This window comes from Miscanthus floridulus, chromosome 9 (assembly GCF_019320115.1).
Source record: "Miscanthus floridulus cultivar M001 chromosome 9, ASM1932011v1, whole genome shotgun sequence".
Lineage (NCBI taxonomy): Eukaryota > Viridiplantae > Streptophyta > Magnoliopsida > Poales > Poaceae > Miscanthus > Miscanthus floridulus.
The window spans coordinates 8,770,259-8,794,762 of NC_089588.1; the positions used below are offsets into that span (position 1 = coordinate 8,770,259).

Genomic DNA, 24,504 nt, shown 5'->3' on the forward strand with positions numbered 1-24,504 from the left:
CAACTACTTTCTCTTTGTAGCTAGGTAAGCTTTCGAATAGACTGCCTCAACCCTCAGTCTAGAAATAATATAATTCTAGAATAATGCTCAGTTAAACTATCTTAAGTTTGATTAATTAAGTTCATACAAAAAATGTTAATGCTTATCATACACTAAAGAAATATCATGTCACGAAATATATTTCCATAATACATATCTATGTAAGGTCTTAAAAATTGATACCGTTTTCCATAAACTTGGTTAGACTTAGGTTAGTTTGACTTTGACCAAACTTAGAATTGCACCTTTCAAGGGCGAAGGTACACTGCTGGAAACTCGAATACTCCTATGGGTGATGAATTTTTCTATGCGTTTTTTTTTTCGATACTCACAGAAAAATTAGTAATTAAAGTATGGGTTCCAAAAAAACTGATAGAAAAATACGAAAACCACATAATAATTGCATGATTTTTTTATGTGTGCCAATACACACAGAAAAATTACAATTATTCTGTGGGTTTCTACAAAACACACAGAAAAATAGAACAAGCGTCCTCATACTAACTTTATGTGAACAAGCGTATTTTTTCTTTTTAATCTCTCTCTAAAATTTGTAACTAGTCTTTCGTCCTCATACTAACTCCAAATTTGATGATTTTTCCCTAAAATTTTCTAAAATCATGCTCTATCAATTTATTGTGTTCTTACGGCTATTATTTTGGTCATCTTTTCTTGTGACTTTGTTTTATCAATTCAAAATTTGAATTTCCAAAAATGACAACTTCAAACAACATTTTGAAACAGTAAATGATTTCAGTCATGAACATAAAAGTTGTTGAACTCATCAAGATCTATAACTTTTATTTTGGTCATTGCTTCATCCGACAAAGTGGTAGTAAAATTGTTCATAAATTGACATATCTCTCGTATAGTTTCATAAACTATGTGAGAGATTTATGGATTTGTGAACAATGTATACTAGCACATTGTTGGATGAAGAAATGACCATAATAAAAGTTGTATATCTCGATGAGTTATACAACTCTATTCTTGATGACTTTTTCGGCTGGAATCATTTGCTATTTCAAAATATTGTTTGAAGTTGTTATTTTTTTAAATTCAAAATTTGAATTGTTCAAACAAAGTCCGATGGAGTAATGACCAAAATAAAAGTTGTATATCTTAATGAGTTTTACAAATTTGTGGTCTATGACTTTTTCATTTGAAGTCATTTGCTATCCAAAAATTCTGCCATAGTTCTCATATTTTGAAATAATATTTATAAAAAATATATATTGACCGGGCCTTATTTAGCTCAGCCCTCCATCTCCCCCTGCCTGGGCCTGTTTGGCCCACTCGTCCGTGTAGCTCTCTTGACCGTCTGATTAGATCGGACACACCCTTAGCCGGTCAAAACCTGGGTCGTCCCGGCTTCCTGAACCCTAGCTTCTTTCTTCATCCCTCCTCCGACTCCTCCACTTCTCCCGTTCCACACGTAGCGGCGGCGCCTGGTCGCGCGTCGGGACTCCCAGATCCAAATCGAAATCGGAAGCCGACTCCAATTTGGATGTCTGACTCCCGACGATATAAGCCGAGGCAGAGCACCCTGTTGTCCCTGGTAAGGTTTGCTCGATCATCTCGTTCGATCCATCCCGTGTTCATCCATCTTACTACTCTCCGCCCGCCGCCATGTCCTTTCCGGCCGTCAGTGGCCGCCGCAGGAGGAGCCGGGACTGGCTGCAGATGGTTGATACAATCCCTACTTCCGATCCGATGCACGTTGATGGCGAGATCTACTGGGTCAACGACGAGTTGCCAATAATCCCCGACGACGACCGCCGCAGGCTGGACGAAATCCGGCGACAGCGGGAGGATCTGGATATGGTTTTATACGGCCTCAACCGCAAGCGTGCTCGAGCCCCCGCCTCCAGCGATGATGCCATCCAGGGTCTGCTGCGGGAGGCGAGGGCCGGCAACGCGGGGATGCCGGAGGAGTGCGCCGTGTGCCTGCGGGATTTCGACGCGGACGCCAAGGAGACACTCAGGGTGATGCCGTGCTCCCACGCCTTCCATCCGGATTGTATCTTCAGCTGGCTCCAGGTTAAAGCTGTTAGTTTGCCCGCTGTGTCGTCACACCCTGCCCACGCAGCAGCATAAAGACCCAGACTTTGAGGACGAAGACGACTCCGACTCCGACGAAGACGACACTGACTCCGACGAAGACGATGCCGTAAATCATCAGGAGGAGAGCACACTGGCGGTGCCAGATCCAGAGGAGCCCTAACCCTAAGACCTGCCTACAACAAACATTGGTGGAGCCGTGTGTGCAATTGTTGCCAAATGTACATGTACCCAAGCAATCTTATTATCTATCAGCAGTTCCTTGATCTACTATTATTATTACTCTACTACTTGTACTACTAGAAAAACTGTGCCTGCTCATGGTACAGTTCATATGTTCTAGTCCAGTGGATGAACTTTGCTTCGTTGTGCTATTGTATACTACTATGACAAATGGTAATGAAGCATTAACTACCTGCTAATTCATTACTAGTAAATAAGCCCAGAAGGCTTAGATACAGAGGTGAGTCTGTAGCTTTTTTAAAAAGACCACAATAAGATACATATGGGACTGATTAAAAATAAAAACGAGCACACAACTAAGTAACATAGATGGTATCAAAAATCTTTGCATCTGAAGGACTAATTTATTAGCACGGACAATGCTTCAAATTATTCAAAAATGGCAAGGGCATAAAAGTAGTGTTTATATTGAATGCTACAAGAAAGAAACTTCTAAAGAAGACAAATAACCTGCATTCATTCTCATATGGACAAGACACATTGGGATTATGCTGAGTGGCAGTGACACTTATTCCTTGAAGAAATGTCTCAACGCTTACTGAAATAATGCTATTTGGCGATAGGTCCTTCACTGTAAGTATAAAACCATACGTCCTGCAGAACACCACCACATCCGGTAATTAGGTTACAGGCAAAACCAGTTAATTGGAAATGTAGATAGCTGTTTATGATTTGAAGTTTGAAAGACCGAACAAAGTTGCGATTGGCATAATACCAGACTGAACTCCTTCACATATGCAAATATAAAAAATAGTTCCACGCTAAATGCCTCCACAAAATTTTAGCCATATTAAACATCCCATCACTAGCTCAAAACACCCCATTCCCTAACTTGAGTTCAAACTTTGAAATCCAAGAAACTCAAGAGGGACTCGATCAAATACCAAGACACCGTCGATGCCAACAAGACGCCCACATAATGGCACGACAGGTGGCTCGGTACAACCGGAAGTTCCTACTCTCTGTCATGGTTTCAGATTGCCAACAGGTTGATGCGATTCAGTGACCCATCACTTGCCTTGCAATGTGTTTCAAAAAGAAATACGGATAATTTACATTTGCCAACAGCCTAAACGGAATCTAAAGCAACAAATTTGTTGTCTTCTCGAGCCACATCAAGATACTTCAGTACACAATCAGGCAAGGTCTGAGCGCCCCAAACTTCAGGTCCTCACACAACTAACGTCAATGGGACCCATTCTTCTTCATCCTCAGAAAGTTAACTAATGTGATTCTGGAGGGAACACCCGTGCCCTGCCTCTTCTTGATGGTCGTTGTCTTCCAAGGCCTCCCATCTCTTACACTGCTCGTGGTCGTCGAGGTCACGTTGTAGAACTGCATATAGACAAAGCCATGGTCAACACTACAGCTGTTCTTCCAGAGGAAGCTGTTGGATTTTCTTCGACTTGGGAAGATACTCACCTCACAAACACCATGCAGAAGCAGCCTCTGAAATGGGTCCTGGACATTCAGCATAAGCACATCCTTGTCACTAGTATCTTCAATGAAGGCCCTAACTCGTTCCTGCAAACATGAAAAGGCGAAGGTGACGTGAGCAACTGACAAGCTGAATCAAATTGGCTGGATGAAAAGTTGGTACAAGTGTAAATGAAGTCAAGAAAACCATAATTCTAATAAGTGGAAAAGAAAACTCTGCTCCAGTTTGTAGTGAGCAAAAGAATTTCAGTTATCTAGTATTGATACCAACTTTTGAAACTCGTAAACGAATTTTAGCAAAAGGTGGAAACAAAGTAGTTACAGGGCTTTGGAGAATAAACACCAAAAATTTCTTTAACACAGCCTATGCACCATAGATATGATTGTAAGAAAGACATCTCTGCTTTTGCAAGCATAGTGTCAAACTGATATATTTTTTTTTATACTGGAAACATAACAGTTATTAAACAGCTATGAAATAAACTTCACTGAATTTTTTTAGTCCAGAAACTACAAGTAACAAACTAGATGTGGTATTGATAAATTATCTACATGTGCATAGATAGCAGATACAGACATATACAAATACATAATCAAGAACTCTGATGTCTTCTTTACAAGAAAAACTAATTAGCTATGATCCATTATAATCATTTCAATAAATATAAGTCCAAACTTGAGGAAAGAAGGCAATGATCCATTATAATCATTTCAACAAATACATAATCATTTCAATAAATATAAGTCCAAACTTCATATATTTCAAGCAGATCAGGAAGGAAATTTCTCTTTATTGCTTCCCTAGTTTGGCGATCTATCCGGTGCCAGGCATTCAACGCAATCAATTCCCCTTCGTCCACATGATTCCTGGATTTTTGGGATGATCTTTTCATATGTTGCATCAATCTTGCCTACAAATAAGAAAAAACTTGCTAAATACAACTGATCCACAAACTAATGCATGGAGTGACATACAGATCTTCTGTCTCAGTTGTTCATTTCACTAAATTATATTGTGGGCAATGATGAACAGAATGTGGCTAGCAAGAAAGGCATTAACATGCACGTACCTCAGCATCCATGTCAATGCTCCTGAAGGCATCCCATTCACCAACACTTGTCCTGCAGAATGCTGACAAGGGTGCTTCCTCACCTGCATAATCATTATAATATAAAGATGAGCTTTTCCAAAGTATACACATGAAAATATCATGCATGTGATGCCCATGATTAATGGAAGAGTGATTCCACGTAAGAATTTGAATGAAAACATGCGATTCATAATACAAGAGCAACAAGCATATGCTTCGACTAAATATTTTTTTAGTATTGTAGTCCATGTGGAAGTTAAAATGGGCATGCTTAACAGAAGACAGTCTCTATGTTTCTGCCACATGCCAACATAATTTAGAGCTTTTCTGGTACACCACTACATGAAGAAATGTAACACTTTTGCAACAAATAGAGAAAGTACAACGAGAATATCTCGACTCCAATGCTTTTAATACTGTAGCCCTTGTTTTAAAATGGGCATGCTTAAGAGAAGATGGCCTCTATTTTCCTGTAAACACACTGAAGAGCTTCTGTAGCACACGTATACATGAAGCATATCTAAAACATTTACAACAAGCCGTGCAAGTACAACAGCAAAGATTATTGTCAGGTTAGTAAAATTGCATTATTAAAACACTAAAGCAGCATCTGGAGTTTACCCCATGGTGGAGGAGCAAATAGGCCTTTGATTTCTTCAACATGAAGACGCGGGACAAGTTCAATCAGCAAACGGTCATTCATCCACTTTCGTGATCTCCGGTTACTGACCTGTATATATAACATTGTAATGTGTAAACCATCAACCGGTGAACCCCTAGTATACACAACAAAAAATGTTTCATTTACATCAGACTTGTATTCCATTACATTAAAGCCTGCAAACATAGAATATGTGATTTTGCACACTTTTTTTTTATTTGTCATCACAGGAGATGCACAGGAAATTTTTTACTTATCAAGCATGCACATCACAGAAGAAAAAGGGTGGCAAGAGGTACAGAAGGCCAACACCAATCAGGATGAGCATCCTCTCACCTTGGTGGCCATGTCCTCGAGGAGTTCAATCTTCCTCTCGATCAGCTGTGAGCGCGACTTGGCGCCATCGCCTGCGCCCACACGCCACAATTTCAGAAAAAATCGCTACCTCCGCCAATTTGGGGGCGAAATCCGCATCGCCATCCAAGAGACTCGTAAAGGCGTTACCTTTGGCGGAATCAAACAAGGAGGAGTAGAACTCCTCCTCCCTCCGCAGCAGATCCGCGCTCGCCATGGCTGGGGGAACCTTCTCTCCCACACGTCACAGTCTCGGGGTTCTGTGACTGCTGCGCGTGTCGATGCGGTCCCCGGTGATCGGGCAGCGCAGCGGCGGTTGGAGTGGAAGGTTGGGCCGGGCGTCGGAGGACGCGAGATCAGTTGACGGCGATGCTCCGGCGGCAGTGGCGGGTGCGCCTTGTGGAATCGGGGCGGACTGGATTGGGGATTGGAACTTTGGAAGGAGAGATTGACAGATTGTGCGCTATTGATTCGCCTTCCGTGATTCCGTCACGAGGGCATCAAGGCAGGAACAGACTTGGGTTGGGCTAGAAACTTTAGGCGCGGTACGCATTCCCAATGACAGTGGGACCGCCCTGTTACGGGGCCCGCATATAAGGCATACGGGTTTCTTTTCTGTGGTCCCGTCTTTTAGACGAGGTCAAGCATTTTTCCTGGTAGCCTCTAGTCGGTCTCTGGAATAGATTGGCGGCCACGGAAACGGGAGAAGGATATCCGGATGCCAAAACGTTTGGCCTTTTGTTGTAAAAAAAAAAAAAAACGTTTGCCCTTTGGGCATGGGATCTTATGTGGTGCCCGACTTCCAACGGATCACGTCAACTTGTCAACTGCTCCCTTCCTCACGTAAAAAAGTGCCATTCTCACTTGGTAGAAAGTAAACATTATCAACTTTAACAAATATATAAAATATATTACTATTTATGACATAATTAATATTATTAGATCGTTAAATATATTTCTATAATAAATTTATTTGTAGATACAAATATTTACTAATATTTTTTATAAAACCAATCTCGTAGCGATATTTTTATTGGACAGAGAGTATACACTGTATAATGGTGTTTGGTTAGAGCAACTCCAACAGCCTCGGCTATTCTTGTTTTTTAGGCTATTCTAGAATTTATATAGCAAAAAATAGGCTCCAACAAACGTGCTATCTGTTTTTATAATATATAAAGCTGGCTATCCCTTGATTTTAGGTGGCCATATAAAGTCAACTATGAGCGCTAGATATTTGAAGATGAGAAATAGCAAGGTTATTGCAGACCTCTTCTTTTTTTAAAGAGTTTGCTATTTTATAAAATGGCTAAACTATAAAATTTGGCTAGTAATTTTAACCAAACCGTTGGAGTTGCTCTTCGATACTTCAAATATCGGACAACACTGTGTAATGGTCCTTGTTTAGATACTCCATGGTATCTAAAGTATTTTTTTAGGACCAAATAAAACACATAAGGGCTTGTTTGAATAAGTTCGTATCTATCTCAGTTTATGTGTGTTATAGCGGATCAAGGTGAAAATTAGTTATTTTTTTATCTCAATACACGTGGATTGAGATGGATATTAGTACATCCAAATAAATCCTAAGCAATTTGGTGCTCTCTACTGATTAGTTAGTTTCGTTGTCAACTTGCTCAATTTTCTAGTAAAATGCATAGTTTGAAAATTTTAGGTGCGATGCATAGATGGGGCTTATGTAGGTACACCATGGTACCTATATACATGCATGGATAGTTAGCTTAGTTTTATAAAACTAAGGACAAATTTACACATATCCTTACCTCACCTTGTCAAGCAAAAAAAAAGTGATTATGTGTTTGGATTTCTGACATGTTTTTCTGTTTTATGTGCTGGCAAGGTCGTTTTTTCTTGCTATCCCAATCTAGTCAATTTAGCTCTTCTACCCTAGCAAAGGTAAGCTAGCACGCCCTCTCATGAGCACCGTGTTTTGGCCCCGCATGAGCACGACACCACCCGATGATAGGTGGGCCCAGTGGCTCTAGGAATTGCCGCCCGGTGATGGACATCCACGGACGCAGCCATACCCGTCCTGGTTTTGCTTCCCACGCCGCATCGAACGTCTCGGCGGACTTGGACAGCTCCGGCTTCACCACATCCTCCAGGAATGACTACACGGGCAGGAGCTGCAGTGGTAGCCTCAGCAAGAACAGCACCAGTTCATCTTGTCGTGGGTAGTCGATTGTCCACGACCTCCTCAACTCTGCCAGATTAGGGCCGACCACCAACTCCGTTAGCAACGCGACGTATGGCGACGAGGCGGAACCATCGTCCAAGAGTATTTCCTTCAGCTTGGTCACCACCTCCTTCCGCCGCTTCGGGTGCTCCAGCGGTTCCCACAACTGAGCGACACATGTCTTGCAGCATCGGGACCAACTCCTCGCGTGCTTTGTTTGCGAGGGAGAGGTTCATGTAGTCGCTTGGATTCTTAGTCTTCCAATCCATGTACCGCATGATAAGCTCATCTAAGTTCCCCTTGGCCTGACTATTCTTCTGCCGCCTTCGTGATTTGATGACCTTGCCATCATCAGGAGGATTCCAAGAACTCCCCCCGAATAGGATGGCCAGATTGCCGCGCCAGACGACGACACAGGTTTGTTGGCTGTCCAGATGGATCTATCGGCGCAGTCGGTACCTAAACCCGCGCGCCAGCGGTGCAGTCGTCCCTCGATGCAGTTGATGTCCCCTTGATGGTGAAACATCCTCAATTTTCTGCGAAGGGAAAATCCACAGAATGAATTATAATATGATGAAACCAATAGTTGATTCCATCATATTATCATATATCAGTCGATATCACAGTCATACATCGTAAGATTACAAGAATACAAGATATTACGTCACTGGAGAATACACCTATTACAGAGTTAATCTAGCGGAAGACTATCGAGTGAAGGCTTCTCCTTCACGGGTCATCATCAGAGTTGACGTAGTGCAGCGTAGATTCCATCTCCGAACCAAACTTGAGCGTAGGCACGAGACCTTCTAATCCTTCTAAAGTCAGCATCTCTGAGAAGCAGGAAATCTGCACACCGCCAGATGTGTGCAGGCCATGGTCAGCACCGATGAGCTTTAGTAGAAAAGATAAACAAGGGATCTGGCGATCCTAATATTTGGCTGTGGTTTGCATTCTTAGCGCATGAGAAGTAAATAACAATTGTATCATAATAATAATATCCAATTTTTAACACATTCACCACCACACCATGTCCATCCACCAACCAACCATCCCAAACCATCTCCACACCACCACACCTTATCTCATCTCACACACTTAGGTCGACAGGCCAACTCCCTCTCGGCCTTGTCTCAACGGCCTGCAGCCCCTGGCTCATGGCCGGAAAATACCCCAACCCTGGAGGGAGAATAGAAGGACTCATCTCCTATCTAGTTTAAGCGAAACCCAGGAAAGGTCCATAGCCGACAAGTCGGCATATGTATCGATCGATCAACCAAACACTCTGCAGAGGTTTTACATACCCACAAGATTAGCCATCCTCGGAGCCATGTATCTCCTAGGCAGAATTCCGGTCGCTTGCTAGCCTAGAACGATGCCACCCTACCTCTCAGCCCTGGAACATCCCAAGTCAAGTCTGGGATGGCTGATACTGTGAGTCGTAGACAGAGCCGGGGCCCACCGGATGTCAAGAGCCGGTCTACAAGGCCTCCTGAAGTCTCGGAAGGGTGTGGGGGGAAAACCGCGCACCCCGTACCTCCTTGCACACGTTCGCCTAGTAGTAGTGGCTTCGCTCTACCAAGTAGTCCGACCGTCCCGCGCCATATAGGGCGAGTGGGATGTAAAGGATTCCCGGTGAATCTGAGTACTAGTAAGTCCTTAGGGATTGACCAAGCCAGAATGTCTTCATCAGGGTTTCCATTTTATGTGCCACCACAGCACCTCCACCCTGGGCTCCACCTCTCCGAGGTTCACACCCAAGGCCACCTCCAATTACCATGTACCCGCCACAGGTATTCCATATCCAAGTGCCCAGGTAGCACCACATGGCAAGACTCGCTCCAGGCTCGTCGTTATTCCAGCTCGGTCGACACAACCCTCACTCTCCACGCACCCAAGACACACGCAGCACGCTCACATACCACCAAGTCCGGCACCCATAGCCAAACCATTCCCAGGGGGTGCACCACCAGCATCACATCCCCGATATAATGCGAAGTGGAGTTAATAATAAGTATAGTGGTGTAATATGCAAGCAAGCAGGCAAGTAAGCATATATAAGCGAGCGAATGCGCAAAGCTGGGTGACGTGGTAGAGTGGGTTGCATCAGGGTAATAATGGCTCAGGTAGTAGCATGCATCAAAGTTCTAGCAAAGGAATAATTATAAAGCGCTAGCAGTTCTAGATATTATGCAATGTCTAATAGGATTCTCTAAAAGAGGGTGCTGCCATGACACCTGCGATGTAGAGGTAGTAGTGGTTCAATTCCCCATTCATTGGTGTTCCATTAGCGGAGTCACCTCCTCCTGTGTTGACTCCATTCCACAGTCCTTGTCATCGTCCTCGTTCTCTTGGTCCGCTCGTCAGCCACTCCGCGAAGCGACACGCAAGGCAAGAGAACACTCAACATTTGAAAAGATGACAAGACACAGGAAAATCCAATAACACTATTGAGACAATAAGAGATACACGGCTTAGCCCTCTCGGCGGTTGTCCGATTTCCTCAGGCCAAGAATCACAGATGGTAGTTTGCTAAGCACAAGCTTAAGTCATGGCCAAGCCGGTATGGCTTTAGGATAGATGGTTTAAGCCAAAGCTTATCCATAGCACACCACGGCTCACGATCTTCCGATCCGGTGTCATTGAATCGACGGGGATTGGAAGTCGGGCCCCAAGAAGAGGAACGACGGGGTCCAACTCTTATAGCCTTATCCCGCAAGTCACAATTGGACATGAGAAGCAAACAAGAACGAATAACACTATTGTGACTTGGCTCCAATGTACTTTGGCTCACCCGCTATGGTAGGAAGCGGTAGCGCAAATAGGTTGGACAGCGACGGGTCCTCTCGATCCACACGACACATCAACATCGGGAGCCGAGGAGACAGTCGTTCAACACGACAAAAGCAGCGGGATTAGTTAGGCACGCCCATGTTATGCTCCCAGACACATCTTCGGGGAAGATGGTTTTAGACGGTCGATCGGGTCGACACGCACGGGTCCGAGGTACGACATAGACCATAGCTTCGCTAACCCAAGGGAATAGTCCGGTCTTTGATCCAATCGTCATGGGCAAGACAGAATCAAACAGGGCGGCTATCGGGGCAATAAGAGCAAGAATATCCAAGAGCAAGGTCCACTTCTTCCAACACTCGCGCCACGACGAAAGATGGGGCATCGGAAGGAGCGACACTCGAGAACACCAAGTGCGTAAGCCACTCGTAGGGTACCCGACCTAGGTGCACTGGCACTGAGATGTCTCTCGGATTCGAAACGATGCGGTTGTCACCGCGAGAATCAGAGAAACGTGATGGTCAAACGAGGTACAAGCATACAAGGGCTTGAGCACGAAGAAGCAACTAAAAGCGAAAGAGAGGCGTGGCTCCATGGTCATGGCGAGGTGAACTCGCGGCCACAAGCTATGCCAATGAGTTGGCATTCATCGTTCCACGATTGTCTACTCCCAGGTTTTCTCCCACAGAACTTGGTCACAAAGGGCTCAAAATGTGCGGGTAATATCCGCATCGATATTGCCATCGATATTGAATCCATCACGTCCATGTTCCAGGGCCAAAGACAGGAGCTAACGCTTGTGGTACTCTGAAGTCAACTAAAAAGCGAGGGGTCGAGTTACACTCGGCATCACGGTCATGGCGAGACGGATCCCGCGATCGTAACGTCCGAACGAGGTACGATCCCTCAGCCGGCTCGAAGGCTCGGCACACATGCAACAACACCAACAACCAGCGATAAGAACCAAACACGACTGAAAGACGCAACAACTTGACACGACTACGGAGTAGCACATATCCATAGCGAGGGGGATGGGTAGACCTGCACAAGGGCACGGTGCAGACAAATATAAATAGATCAAAATCACGTATCGTAAGTGTACGAACGAGTATAAGGATAAGCAGGAAGGGGCTTTCGTCGGTGGTCGAAGATGTCACCGAGGTGGTCGGTGAGATCACCGTAGTGGTCGGGAGGCTGGCCGAGGTGGTCGGAGAGCTTCACCGACGTGGTCGGTGAGATCGCGGAGGTGGTCGGAAAGGTTGCCAACGTGGTCGGTGAGATTGCCGAAGTGGTCGGAAGGGTTGCCAACGTGGTCGGTGAGATTGCCGAAGTGGTCGGAAAGGTTGCCAACGTGGTCGGTGAGGTTGCCGAAGTCCCCGACGCTAGCGCGGTCTCATCTTCGGCATGACATCAGCATGGCGTTATTAGAGCTAAACTGCAGCTGGCAGGTGGGTCCTCGGTACTGGTCACCGACATGTGGGCCCGGTCAACGGTCATTGTTGACTGGTCAAAAGTCAACCTGTTTGGGTCTCGCCTGGGCCTTGGCGGGCCTGGACAGGGCTGGATGGGGCATGGTCATAGGCTCCATCTGCGCAGTCGATCTGGGCCAAGGCCGGCCTCTTGGTCCAGAGACAGGAAGGGCAAGGACATGGCCTCCATGTGCCAGTCCATGACGCGGGGTGACTGTCGGCAGCGCGCGCTATTCGGTGCTTGTGCCTGAGCGCATTGGCGTGCTGATGGTGGCCCGTGTACCATCCATGGCTTCAGCTTTGGATGCACAAAGTGTGCTTGGGCGACGGCAGCAAGGCCAAGATGACCGTCGTGCTGTGCGTGCGTGCATGCCGCGAGGATCGAGCTGCGGCGGGGCATGGAAACAACGCGTGCTCGGTGTGGTGCAGTGGCATTGAGACGGCAGCTAGGAGCTGCGAATGCCAAGGCTAGCGGCAAGGCTATGGCTTGGCTTGGGTATCCAGAACAGAGAGGGTAGGTTGCAGCCGCCCAAGGCATTGGTGAGGAGCAAGGCTGGGCAAAGGTCACGGAAGGTGCAGGATGGCGTGCTAGGCTGAGAGCTCGATGTGGTTCCTTGGCTGCACAGGGCCGTGCGGTGGCGTGTGTAGGTGTCCGTGATCGTGCCGACGCAAGCGATCGTGGCGACATGCCTGTGTAAGGTGAAGGACGGCAAGCGGCTTCGAAAGCTGGCACCTTGGGCTTCTGTGTCCCCTGAAGGCGAGGGCAGAAGGGCGGCCGCTATGTGTTCGGTGCGATACCGGACGAGTCTGTCGGGAACCGCGGCATGGCCATTTGGCTAGATGATGGACGACCAGGGCTTGGGTGGTCAGCAAGGCGATGGCTAGGGCGAGCAACACGGGCACGCGGGGCGCCATGCTGCGTCATGCATGTGTGTGCGTGCAGGTTCGTGGGTGCTCACGAGCAGGCATTGTAGCAGGGCTGTGCGGGAGCATGCTGCCGCGGCCGTGGCGACCGACGGGAGCGGCCCATGGTGGGTGCGCCAGATCGAGGTCGTGGGTGGCCGGTGATAGCGGTGTGCCCGCAGCGAAGGCGTGGGCTGTGCGAGCACTCAGGTGGCGAGGCGACGCCACGGGCTCCGGGTCAGGGCGAGTCGTAGAAGATGGCACCGCGACGGCCAGAACATGCGGCGGGAAGAGCGCGACGCAGCTCTGGGCTCCGACGATGTCACCGGCGATGGTGGCCAGGGGGCTTGGGAACGGCCGGCTAAGGCGAAGCTCTATGGTGTGCTCTCGCACAACGAGGCGGCCGGAGTCGGATGGGAGACACGAGGCACGGTGGTGGACACGGCGCATCACCACACTGGCGAGGCGGGGTCTAGAGCGAACTACGGGCTTCTAAGTCCTATAGGCGGTGGCTTCCGGCGTTCCATGGCATGACGGACATGGACCCGGTGGTTGTGCTACCTCTATCGGGGCTAGACGACCGGAACGGGACAGCGCCATGGGTGGTTCCGGCGACGGCGACCGCGTGCAGGCTTGGTGTGGCGGCGCTAGCATTCCTGAGCGGGGAGGGCTTGGCAAGGCGGCGCACGGGCTCGTGCACGTGTCCCAGTGCGTTCAGTGAGTCGTGAAGCGAATGGCTTGGCCTTGGGCTCTCCCAGGTTGGGAGAATGCGGTGGCGACCATGGCAGGCTCGCCGGCATCGGGGCAATAGAGGGAGGCAAGGCTGAAGGCTCACCGTTGGGCTTGTGGTGGTTAGGGTAGCGGCGCGGTGGCGGGTCGAGGCTGTGACATGTTGCTGCGGTGCCGTGCAGAGCCGCTGCGTCGTCGTAGTCGCACACTGGGTTTGGTTCGGGGGCTTGCTGTAGTCGAAGCAGGGGTTGGTCCCATGGCTCCTGGGTCGCGGTGCAGCTCGGTGTTGGCCATCTGCTGCAGCAGCTCGCCAGAGCACCTCCAGCAGTAACAGCAGCGTCCGGTGACTCTGGCATGTCCGTGGAGCAGCAAGGTTTGCCTTGGATTGGGCTGGTGGCGTGGCGCAGACGGTCAAAGTGCCGGGGTCGCGGAGGCAGGGCACGGCGAGGTCGTCGGGCTCCAGCGAGTCGTCCGCGTCGTAGAAGAAGGATACCGCTGCCGTGTCGAGGTGCCGCAGGGATGGCTCGGCGCAGTGCGGTGCGTCGGGCGGAGTCACTGCGGTGTCCCGAGCTCATCGCGGACGGCGGTCTCCGGTTGGCTCGAACAACGCCGGGCAAGGCTCGGGGTCGCGGTCGGGGTCGTCAATCGGCTCGAGGTGAAGGTGCGGGGTTGCGGCCGGGAAGACGGTCAGGTGGCTGGTGGTCGTGGCCGTGGCTCCGTGCTGTGGCGAGGCGAAGGCAGGGCGTCGGGGTAGGATGGCGCGACGTCGGTGGCGGGGTGGCTCGCCGCGTAGGCTGGCTCAGCTTCCAGCCATGGCTGCGCATCTGCTGTGGCGAATTGAGGAAGGCGAGGCAGAGATGGGAGGGAGCGTCTGCGGCAGCTGGGAAGGGTGATGGTGAGGGCGAGGCCCTGGCCGGGGGTTTTGTAGCCCAAAGGCTAGGGCTTCACGGTGGGGCGCCGGCGTCCATGCCGCTGATTTGATGGTCGGCGCGACGTGGCGCGCATCCAAGGCAGCGGGCAGGTGAGCGACGCGAGAAGCTTCGAGAAGGGCGTCCAGGCTCAGTGCGGTTGCTTCCGCGATTCGCGGCGCGAGGCGCGGCTCAGCGGGGCTCGCAGCTGGGGTCTCACAGGGGCATCCAGAGTCAGACGCTGTGGCTCCTGACGGCAGCAGAAGAGCAGGGCTTGTACGTAGGAATATGGAGACGGCGTGGGAACGGGAAAACGCCTGGAGGCAAACGGCGCTCATGGCTTCATTTCCTCCTTGCGGATGACACTTGGGACCCACGGGGTGACGTACCGGAGCATGCAGGGGCGGCTTCGTCTGGTTGGCTTGCCATCGGGAGGTGGCGGCGGCCTGGGAGCTGCCCACGTCTAGGGTTGGCAAGGGGTGTCTGGGGGGCAAGGCTGGGCCGCGCGGCTGGCGAGCTAGCTGGGTCACGGTGCTGCACGAGATGGGCGTTGCGATTGGGCACTAGTTCGTATATACGTCTACATACACGTATAGAGTGCTTGCATGGCCGTGTATACAGAGGAAGCAAGGAGCTCACGTGATTAGAGGATTGGGTAGCAGTTGCTGTGGCTGGCCGTGATGGTGATGGGCTAGAAGGGAAGCTGGGCTCCGGTACTTGCTATTGGGCACTGGCACGTATACATGTATATACACGTATAGAGCCTAGCATGGCAGTGCACGTTGCTGCCTACAGCTTGCATGTACCTTGCGTGTTCCTAGTTTTTAGGAGAACTAGAGAAGTAGCAGGATGCTCACGTGATAAGTACATGAGCACAGTGGCATGCATATATGATTGTGCATGAGCTAGGCAGGAAACAAGGAGGGGTTGAGGGGAAAAGAAAAGGATTCCCCCCCCCTATGAATTATGGCTTATGGAATTCTTGGAAGGGATTCCGAGGAAGGCCGGGAGGAACCCGGAAGGGGTGCGAGAATGGACAAGAGAGTTGTTACGGATTGTGCACTCCAACTCAAAAATCTAAACCGACTAAAGAACACCGGCAAACCTCTACGAGCATTTCTACATGATTCCAACAATTTATTTATAAATTGTTCTTGGTTTGACCTAGCAACTACATGCTTCACACATTGCAGGAAAAATTTAAAAAGTTCGTATTTTTGGCTTCTCCAAAAACCCGGGTTGTTACAGTCCACCCTCCTTACAGGAATCTCGTCCTCGAGATTAAGGTGTTGCTTGGTCGGTCAAGAGGCAAGGTGTTGCTTCTTGATCGGGGTAGTTGTTCCATAGATCCTTACAAAAGGAATTGTCGTCCTTTTGTTTTCTTCGATAACTCAATCCAAATTTGTACGGGGTGTCCAAGGATCTCTAGAGGTTTTGTCTAGTCATATGGCGGTCTTGGTTCAAAGCCTACTGGGTTAGCCAGGGTCCTGGAGTCACATGTAAATAAAAGAGCTTTTATATTCTTCACTCAAGCAATATAATCACAAGAAGCATAAGAAGCAAAAAGATCCAAGCACTCAAGCAGCATTACAACCCCTATATGCATAGTGTTGACTTAAGGCGACTCCTAAGCCTTTGAGTCTCACACATCTATCGATCTTGCGTGGGCGACATAGGGAATCATTTCCTAGTGGTCAACTTTTCAGATCGGGGATAGTCAGTTAGTAGTAGAATTCAAGGTAAAGACGGGGAATCAAGTGTTAGTAGCTATGTCTCCACTCTAGATAGAATGTTTGGCTTCTAAACTAGTGTTTGGTACTAAAGGTCTCGTCCTAAGGTCAAGTATGGCTCTGATACCAACTGAAACATCCTCAATTTTCTGCGAAGGGAAAATCCACAGAATGAATTATAATATGATGAAACCAATAGTTGATTCCATCATATTATCATATATCAGTCGATATCACAGTCATACATCGTAAGATTACAAGAATACAAGATATTACGTCACTGGAGAATACACCTATTACAGAGTTAATCTAGCGGAAGACTATCGAGTGAAGGCTTCTCCTTCACGGGTCATCATCAGAGTTGACGTAGTGCAGCGTAGATTCCATCTCCGAACCAAACTTGAGCGTAGGCACGAGACCTTCTAATCCTTCTAAAGTCAGCATCTCTGAGAAGCAGGAAATCTGCACACCGCCAGATGTGTGCAGGCCATGGTCAGCACCGATGAGCTTTAGTAGAAAAGATAAACAAGGGATCTGGCGATCCTAATATTTGGCTGTGGTTTGCATTCTTAGCGCATGAGAAGTAAATAACAATTGTATCATAATAATAATATCCAATTTTTAACACATTCACCACCACACCATGTCCATCCACCAACCAACCATCCCAAACCATCTCCACACCACCACACCTTATCTCATCTCACACACTTAGGTCGACAGGCCAACTCCCTCTCGGCCTTGTCTCAACGGCCTGCAGCCCCTGGCTCATGGCCGGAAAATACCCCAACCCTGGAGGGAGAATAGAAGGACTCATCTCCTATCTAGTTTAAGCGAAACCCAGGAAAGGTCCATAGCCGACAAGTCGGCATATGTATCGATCGATCAACCAAACACTCTGCAGAGGTTTTACATACCCACAAGATTAGCCATCCTCGGAGCCATGTATCTCCTAGGCAGAATTCCGGTCGCTTGCTAGCCTAGAACGATGCCACCCTACCTCTCAGCCCTGGAACATCCCAAGTCAAGTCTGGGATGGCTGATACTGTGAGTCGTAGACAGAGCCGGGGCCCACCGGATGTCAAGAGCCGGTCTACAAGGCCTCCTGAAGTCTCGGAAGGGTGTGGGGGGAAAACCGCGCACCCCGTACCTCCTTGCACACGTTCGCCTAGTAGTAGTGGCTTCGCTCTACCAAGTAGTCCGACCGTCCCGCGCCATATAGGGCGAGTGGGATGTAAAGGATTCCCGGTGAATCTGAGTACTAGTAAGTCCTTAGGGATTGACCAAGCCAGAATGTCTTCATCAGGGTTTCCATTTTATGTGCCACCACAGCACCTCCACCCTGGGCTCCACCTCTCCGAGGTTCACACCCAAGGCCACCTCCAATTACCATGTACCCGCCACAGGTATTCCATATCCAAGTGCCCAGGTAGCACCACATGGCAAGACTCGCTCCAGGCTCGTCGTTATTCCAGCTCGGTCGACACAACCCTCACTCTCCACGCACCCAAGACACACGCAGCACGCTCACATACCACCAAGTCCGGCACCCATAGCCAAACCATTCCCAGGGGGTGCACCACCAGCATCACATCCCCGATATAATGCGAAGTGGAGTTAATAATAAGTATAGTGGTGTAATATGCAAGCAAGCAGGCAAGTAAGCATATATAAGCGAGCGAATGCGCAAAGCTGGGTGACGTGGTAGAGTGGGTTGCATCAGGGTAATAATGGCTCAGGTAGTAGCATGCATCAAAGTTCTAGCAAAGGAATAATTATAAAGCGCTAGCAGTTCTAGATATTATGCAATGTCTAATAGGATTCTCTAAAAGAGGGTGCTGCCATGACACCTGCGATGTAGAGGTAGTAGTGGTTCAATTCCCCATTCATTGGTGTTCCATTAGCGGAGTCACCTCCTCCTGTGTTGACTCCATTCCACAGTCCTTGTCATCGTCCTCGTTCTCTTGGTCCGCTCGTCAGCCACTCCGCGAAGCGACACGCAAGGCAAGAGAACACTCAACATTTGAAAAGATGACAAGACACAGGAAAATCCAATAACACTATTGAGACAATAAGAGATACACGGCTTAGCCCTCTCGGCGGTTGTCCGATTTCCTCAGGCCAAGAATCACAGATGGTAGTTTGCTAAGCACAAGCTTAAGTCATGGCCAAGCCGGTATGGCTTTAGGATAGATGGTTTAAGCCAAAGCTTATCCATAGCACACCACGGCTCACGATCTTCCGATCCGGTGTCATTGAATCGACGGGGATTGGAAGTCGGGCCCCAAGAAGAGGAACGACGGGGTCCAACTCTTATAGCCTTATCCCGCAAGTCACAATTGGACATGAGAAGCAAACAAGAACGAATAACACTATTGTGACTTGGCTCCAATGTACTTTGGCTCACCCGCTATGGTAGGAAGCGGTAGCGCAAATAGGTTGGACAGCGACGGGTCCTCTCGATCCACACGACACATCAACATCGGGAGCCGAGGAGACAGTCGTTCAACACGACAAAAGCAGCGGGATTAGTTAGGCACACCCATGTTATGCTCCCAGACACATCTTCGGGGAAGATGGTTTTAGACGGTCGATCGGGTCGACACGCACGGGTCCGAGGTACGACATAGACCATAGCTTCGCTAACCCAAGGGAATAGTCCGATCTTTGATCCAATCGTCATGGGCAAGACGGAATCAAACAGGGCGGCTATCGGGGCAATAAGAGCAAGAATATCCAAGAGCAAGGTCCACTTCTTCCAACACTCGCGCCACGACGAAAGATGGGGCATCGGAAGGAGCGACACTCGAGAACACCAAGTGCGTAAGCCACTCGTAGGGTACCCGACCTAGGTGCACTGGCACTGAGATGTCTCTCGGATTCGAAACAATGCGGTTGTCACCGCGAGAATCAGAGAAACGTGATGGTCAAACGAGGTACAAGCATACAAGGGCTTGAGCACGAAGAAGCAACTAAAAGCGAAAGAGAGGCGTGGCTCCATGGTCATGGCGAGGTGAACTCGCGGCCACAAGCTATGCCAATGAGTTGGCATTCATCGTTCCACGATTGTCTACTCCCAGGTTTTCTCCCACAGAACTTGGTCACAAAGGGCTCAAAATGTGCGGGTAATATCCGCATCGATATTGCCATCGATATTGAATCCATCACGTCCATGTTCCAGGGCCAAAGACAGGAGCTAACGCTTGTGGTACTCTGAAGTCAACTAAAAAGCGAGGGGTCGAGTTACACTCGGCATCACGGTCATGGCGAGACGGATCCCGCGATCGTAACGTCCGAACGAGGTACGATCCCTCAGCCGGCTCGAAGGCTCGGCACACATGCAACAACACCAACAACCAGCGATAAGAACCAAACACGACTGAAAGACGCAACAACTCGACACGACTACGGAGTAGCACATATCCATAGCGAGGGGGATGGGTAGACCTGCACAAGGGCACGGTGTAGACAAATATAAATAGATCAAAATCATGTATCGTAAGTGTACGAACGAGTATAAGGATAAGCAGGAAGGGGCTTTCGTCGGTGGTCGAAGATGTCACCGTGGTGGTCGGTGAGATCACCGTAGTGGTCGGGAGGCTGGCCGAGGTGGTCGGAGAGCTTCACCGACGTGGTCGGTGAGATCGCGGAGGTGGTCGGAAAGGTTGCCAACGTGGTCGGTGAGATTGCCGAAGTGGTCGGAAGGGTTGCCAACGTGGTCGGTGAGATTGTCGAAGTGGTCGGAAAGGTTGCCAACGTGGTCGGTGAGGTTGCCGAAGTCCCCGATGCTAGCGCGGTCTCATCTTCGGCATGACATCAGCATGGCGTTATTAGAGCTAAACTGCGGCTGGCAGGTGGGTCCTCGGTACTGGTCACCGACATGTGGGCCCGGTCAACGGTCATTGTTGACTGGTCAAAAGTCAACCTGTTTGGGTCTCACCTGGGCCTTGGCGGGCCTGGACAGGGCTGGATGGGGCATGGTCGTAGGCTCCATCTGCACAGTCGATCTAGGCCAAGGTCGGCCTCTTGGTCCAGAGACAGGAAGGGCAAGGACATGGCCTCCATGTGCCAGTCCATGACGCGGGGTGACTGTCGGCAGCGCGCGCTATTCGGTGCTTGTGCCTGAGCGCATTGGCGTGCTGATGGTGGCCCGTGTACCATCCATGGCTTCAGCTTTGGATGCACAAAGTGTGCTTGGGCGACGGCAGCAAGGCCAAGATGACCGTCGTGCTGTGCGTGCGTGCATGCCGCGAGGATCGAGCTGCGGCGGGGCATGGAAACAACGCGTGCTCGGTGTGGTGCAGTGGCATTGAGACGGCAGCTAGGAGCTACGAATGCCAAGGCTAGCGGTAAGGCTATGGCTTGGCTTGGGTATCCAGAACAGAGAGGGTAGGTTGCAGCCGCCCAAGGCATTGGTGAGGAGCAAGGCTGGGCAAAGGTCACGGAAGGTGCAGGATGGCGTGCTAGGCTGAGAGCTCGATGTGGTTCCTTGGCTGCACAGGGCCGTGCGGTGGCGTGTGTAGGTGTCCGTGATCGTGCCGACGCAAGCGATCGTGGCGACGTGCCTGTGTAAGGTGAAGGACGGCAAGCGGCTTCGAAAGCTGGCACCTTGGGCTTCTGTGTCCCCTGAAGGCGAGGGCAGAAGGGCGGCCGCTATGTGTTCGGTGCGATACCGGACGAGTCTGTCGGGAACCGCGGCATGGCCATTTGGCTAGATGACGGACGACCAGGGCTTGGGTGGTCAGCAAGGCGATGGCTAGGGCGAGCAACACGGGCACGCGGGGTGCCATGCTGCGTCGTGCATGTGTGTGCGTGCAGGTTCGTGGGTGCTCACGAGCAGGCATTGTAGCAGGGCTGTGCGGGAGCATGCTGCCGCGGCCGTGGCGACCGACGGGAGCGGCCCATGGTGGGTGCGCCAGATCGAGGTCGTGGGTGGCCGGTGATAGCGGTGTGCCCGCAGCGAAGGCGTGGGCTGTGCGAGCACTCAGGTGGCGAGGCGACGCCACGGGCTCCGGGTCAGGGCGAGTCGTAGAAGATGGCACCGCGACGGCCAGAACATGCGGCGGGAAGGGCGCGACGCAGCTCTGGGCTCCGACGATGTCACCGGCGATGGTGGCCAGGGGGCTTGGGAACGGCCGGCTAAGGCGAAGCTCTACGGCGTGCTCTCGCACAATGAGGCGGCCGGAGTCGGATGGGAGACACGAGGCACGGTGGTGGACACGGCGCATCACCACACCAGCGAGGCGGGGTCTAGAGCGAACTACGGGCTTCTAAGTCCTATAGGCGGTGGCTTCCGGCGTTCCATGGCATGACGGACATGGACCCGGTGGTTGTGCTACCTCTACCGGGGCTAGACGGCCGGAACGGGACAGCGCCGTGGGTGGTTCCGGCGACGGCGACCGCGTGCAGGCTCGGTGTGGCGGTGCTAGCATTCCCGAGCGGGGAGGGCTTGGCAAGGCGGCGCGCGGGCTCGTGCACGTGTCCCAGTGCGTTCAGTGAGTCGTGAAGCGAATGGCTTGGCCTTGGGCTCTCCCAGGTTGGGAGAATGTGGTGGCGACCATGGCAGGCTCGCCGGCATCGGGGCAATAGAGGGAGGCAAGGCTGAAGGCTCACCGTTGGGCTTGTGGTGGTTAGGGTAGCGGCGTGGTGGCGGGTCGAGGCTGTGACGTGTTGCTGCGGTGCCGTGCAGAGCCGCTGCGTCGTCGTAGTCGCACACTGGGTTTGGTTCGGGGGCTTGCTGTAGTCGAAGCAGGGGTTGGTCCCATGGCTCCTGGGTCGCGGTGCAGCTCGGTGTTGGCCATCTGCTGCAGCAGCTCGCCAGAGCACCTCCAGCAGTAACAGCAGCGTCCGGTGACTCTGGCATGTCCGTGGAGCAGCAAGGTTTGCCTTGGATTGGGCTGGTGGCGTGGCACAGACGGTCAAAGTGCCGGGGTCACGGAGGCAGGGCACGGCGAGGTCGTCGGGCTCCAGCGAGTCGTCCGCGTCGTAGAAGAAGGATACCGCTGCCGTGTCGAGGTGCCGCAGGGATGGCTCGGCGCAGTGCGGTGCGTCGGGCGGAGTCGCTGCGGTGTCCCGAGCTCATCGCGGACGGCGGTCTCCGGTTGGCTCGAACAACGCCGGGCAAGGCTCGGGGTCACGGTCGGGGTCGTCAATCGGCTCGAGGTGAAGGTGCGGGGTTGCGGCCGGGAAGACGGTCAGGTGGCTGGTGGTCGTGGCCGTGGCTCCGTGCTGTGGCGAGGCGAAGGCAGGGCGTCGGGGTAGGATGGCGCGACGTCGGTGGCGGGGTGGCTCGCCGCGTAGGCTGGCTCGGCTTCCAGCCATGGCTGCGCATCTGCTGTGGCGAATTGAGGAAGGCGAGGCAGAGATGGGAGGGAGCGTCTGCGGCAGCTGGGAAGGGTGATGGTGAGGGCGAGGCCCTGGCCGGGGGTTTTGTAGCCCAAAGGCTAGGGCTTCACGGTGGGGCGCCGGCGTCCGTGCCGCTGATTTGATGGTCGGCGCGACGTGGCGCGCATCCAAGGCAGCGGGCAGGTGAGCGACGCGAGAAGCTTCGAGAAGGGCGTCCAGGCTCAGTGCGGTTGCTTCCGCGATTCACGGCGCGAGGCGCGGCTCAGCGGGGCTCGCAGCTGGGGTCTCACAGGGGCATCCAGAGTCAGACGCTGTGGCTCCTGACGGCAGCAGAAGAGCAGGGCTTGTACGGAGGAATATGGAGACGGCGTGGGAACGGGAAAACGCCTGGAGGCAAACGGCGCTCACGGCTTCATTTCCTCCTTGCGAATGACACTTGGGACCCACGGGGTGACGTACCGGAGCATGCAGGGGCGGCTTCGTCTGGTTGGCTTGCCATCGGGAGGTGGCGGCGGCCTGGGAGCTGCCCACGTCTAGGGTTGGCAAGGGGTGTCTGGGGGGCAAGGCTGGGCCGCGCGGCTGGCGAGCTAGCTGGGTCACGGTGCTGCACGAGATGGGCGTTGCGATTGGGCACTAGTTCGTATATACGTCTACATACACGTATAGAGTGCTTGCATGGCCGTGTATACAGAGGAAGCAAGGAGCTCACGTGATTAGAGGATTGGGTAGCAGTTGCTGTGGCTGGCCGTGATGGTGATGGGCCGGAAGGGAAGCTGGGCTCCGGTACTTGCTATTGGGCACTGGCACGTATACATGTATATACACGTATAGAGCCTAGCATGGCAGTGCACGTTGCTGCCTACAGCTTGCATGTACCTTGCGTGTTCCTAGTTTTTAGGAGAACTAGAGAAGTAGCAGGATGCTCACGTGATAAGTACATGAGCACAGTGGCATGCATATATGATTGTGCATGAGCTAGGCAGGAAACAAGGAGGGGTTGAGGGGAAAAGAAAAGGATTCCCCCCCCTATGAATTATGGCTTATGGAATTCTTGGAAGGGATTCCGAGGAAGGCCGGGAGGAACCCGGAAGGGGTGCGAGAATGGACAAGAGAGTTGTTACGGATTGTGCACTCCAACTCAAAAATCTAAACCGACTAAAGAACACCGGCAAACCTCTACGAGCATTTCTACATGATTCCAACAATTTATTTATAAATTGTTCTTGGTTTGACCTAGCAACTACATGCTTCACACATTGCAGGAAAAATTTAAAAAGTTCGTATTTTTGGCTTCTCCAAAAACCCGGGTTGTTACAGATGGTGCCTGCTCAGGCCATGGCCACCCTTGTATCCCTAGCGTTTCATCATTTGCCGCACCGCTATGTTCTCCAAAAGGGACGGCGGCGTCAAAGTGCCTTCCGCTGAGGTAAGTGTTGTGTAATGGCTAGAAGATGACTCCAAGCAGGACTGCAGATCCAAAATGCCCCTCGAAACAAATTTGATGGGTTGATTGTAATCCATACTTGCGGCTACCATAGCGCCAG

General features: G+C 51.0%; 1 protein-coding gene across 1 annotated transcript; it reads right to left on the bottom strand.

The window, feature by feature from the left end:
• Positions 1-3,122: 3,122 nt before the first annotated feature.
• Positions 3,123-6,508, bottom strand: LOC136481298 (uncharacterized). The gene is made up of 7 exons (XM_066478659.1): positions 6,037-6,508; positions 5,869-5,939; positions 5,493-5,601; positions 4,851-4,933; positions 4,533-4,691; positions 3,766-3,867; positions 3,123-3,678 (listed from the first exon to the last, which is right to left on the bottom strand). Exons 1-7 carry the CDS (start codon positions 6,101-6,103, stop codon positions 3,529-3,531), a joined length of 741 nt encoding a protein of 246 aa, XP_066334756.1. The 5' UTR covers positions 6,104-6,508; the 3' UTR covers positions 3,123-3,528.
• Positions 6,509-24,504: the final 17,996 nt, after the last annotated feature.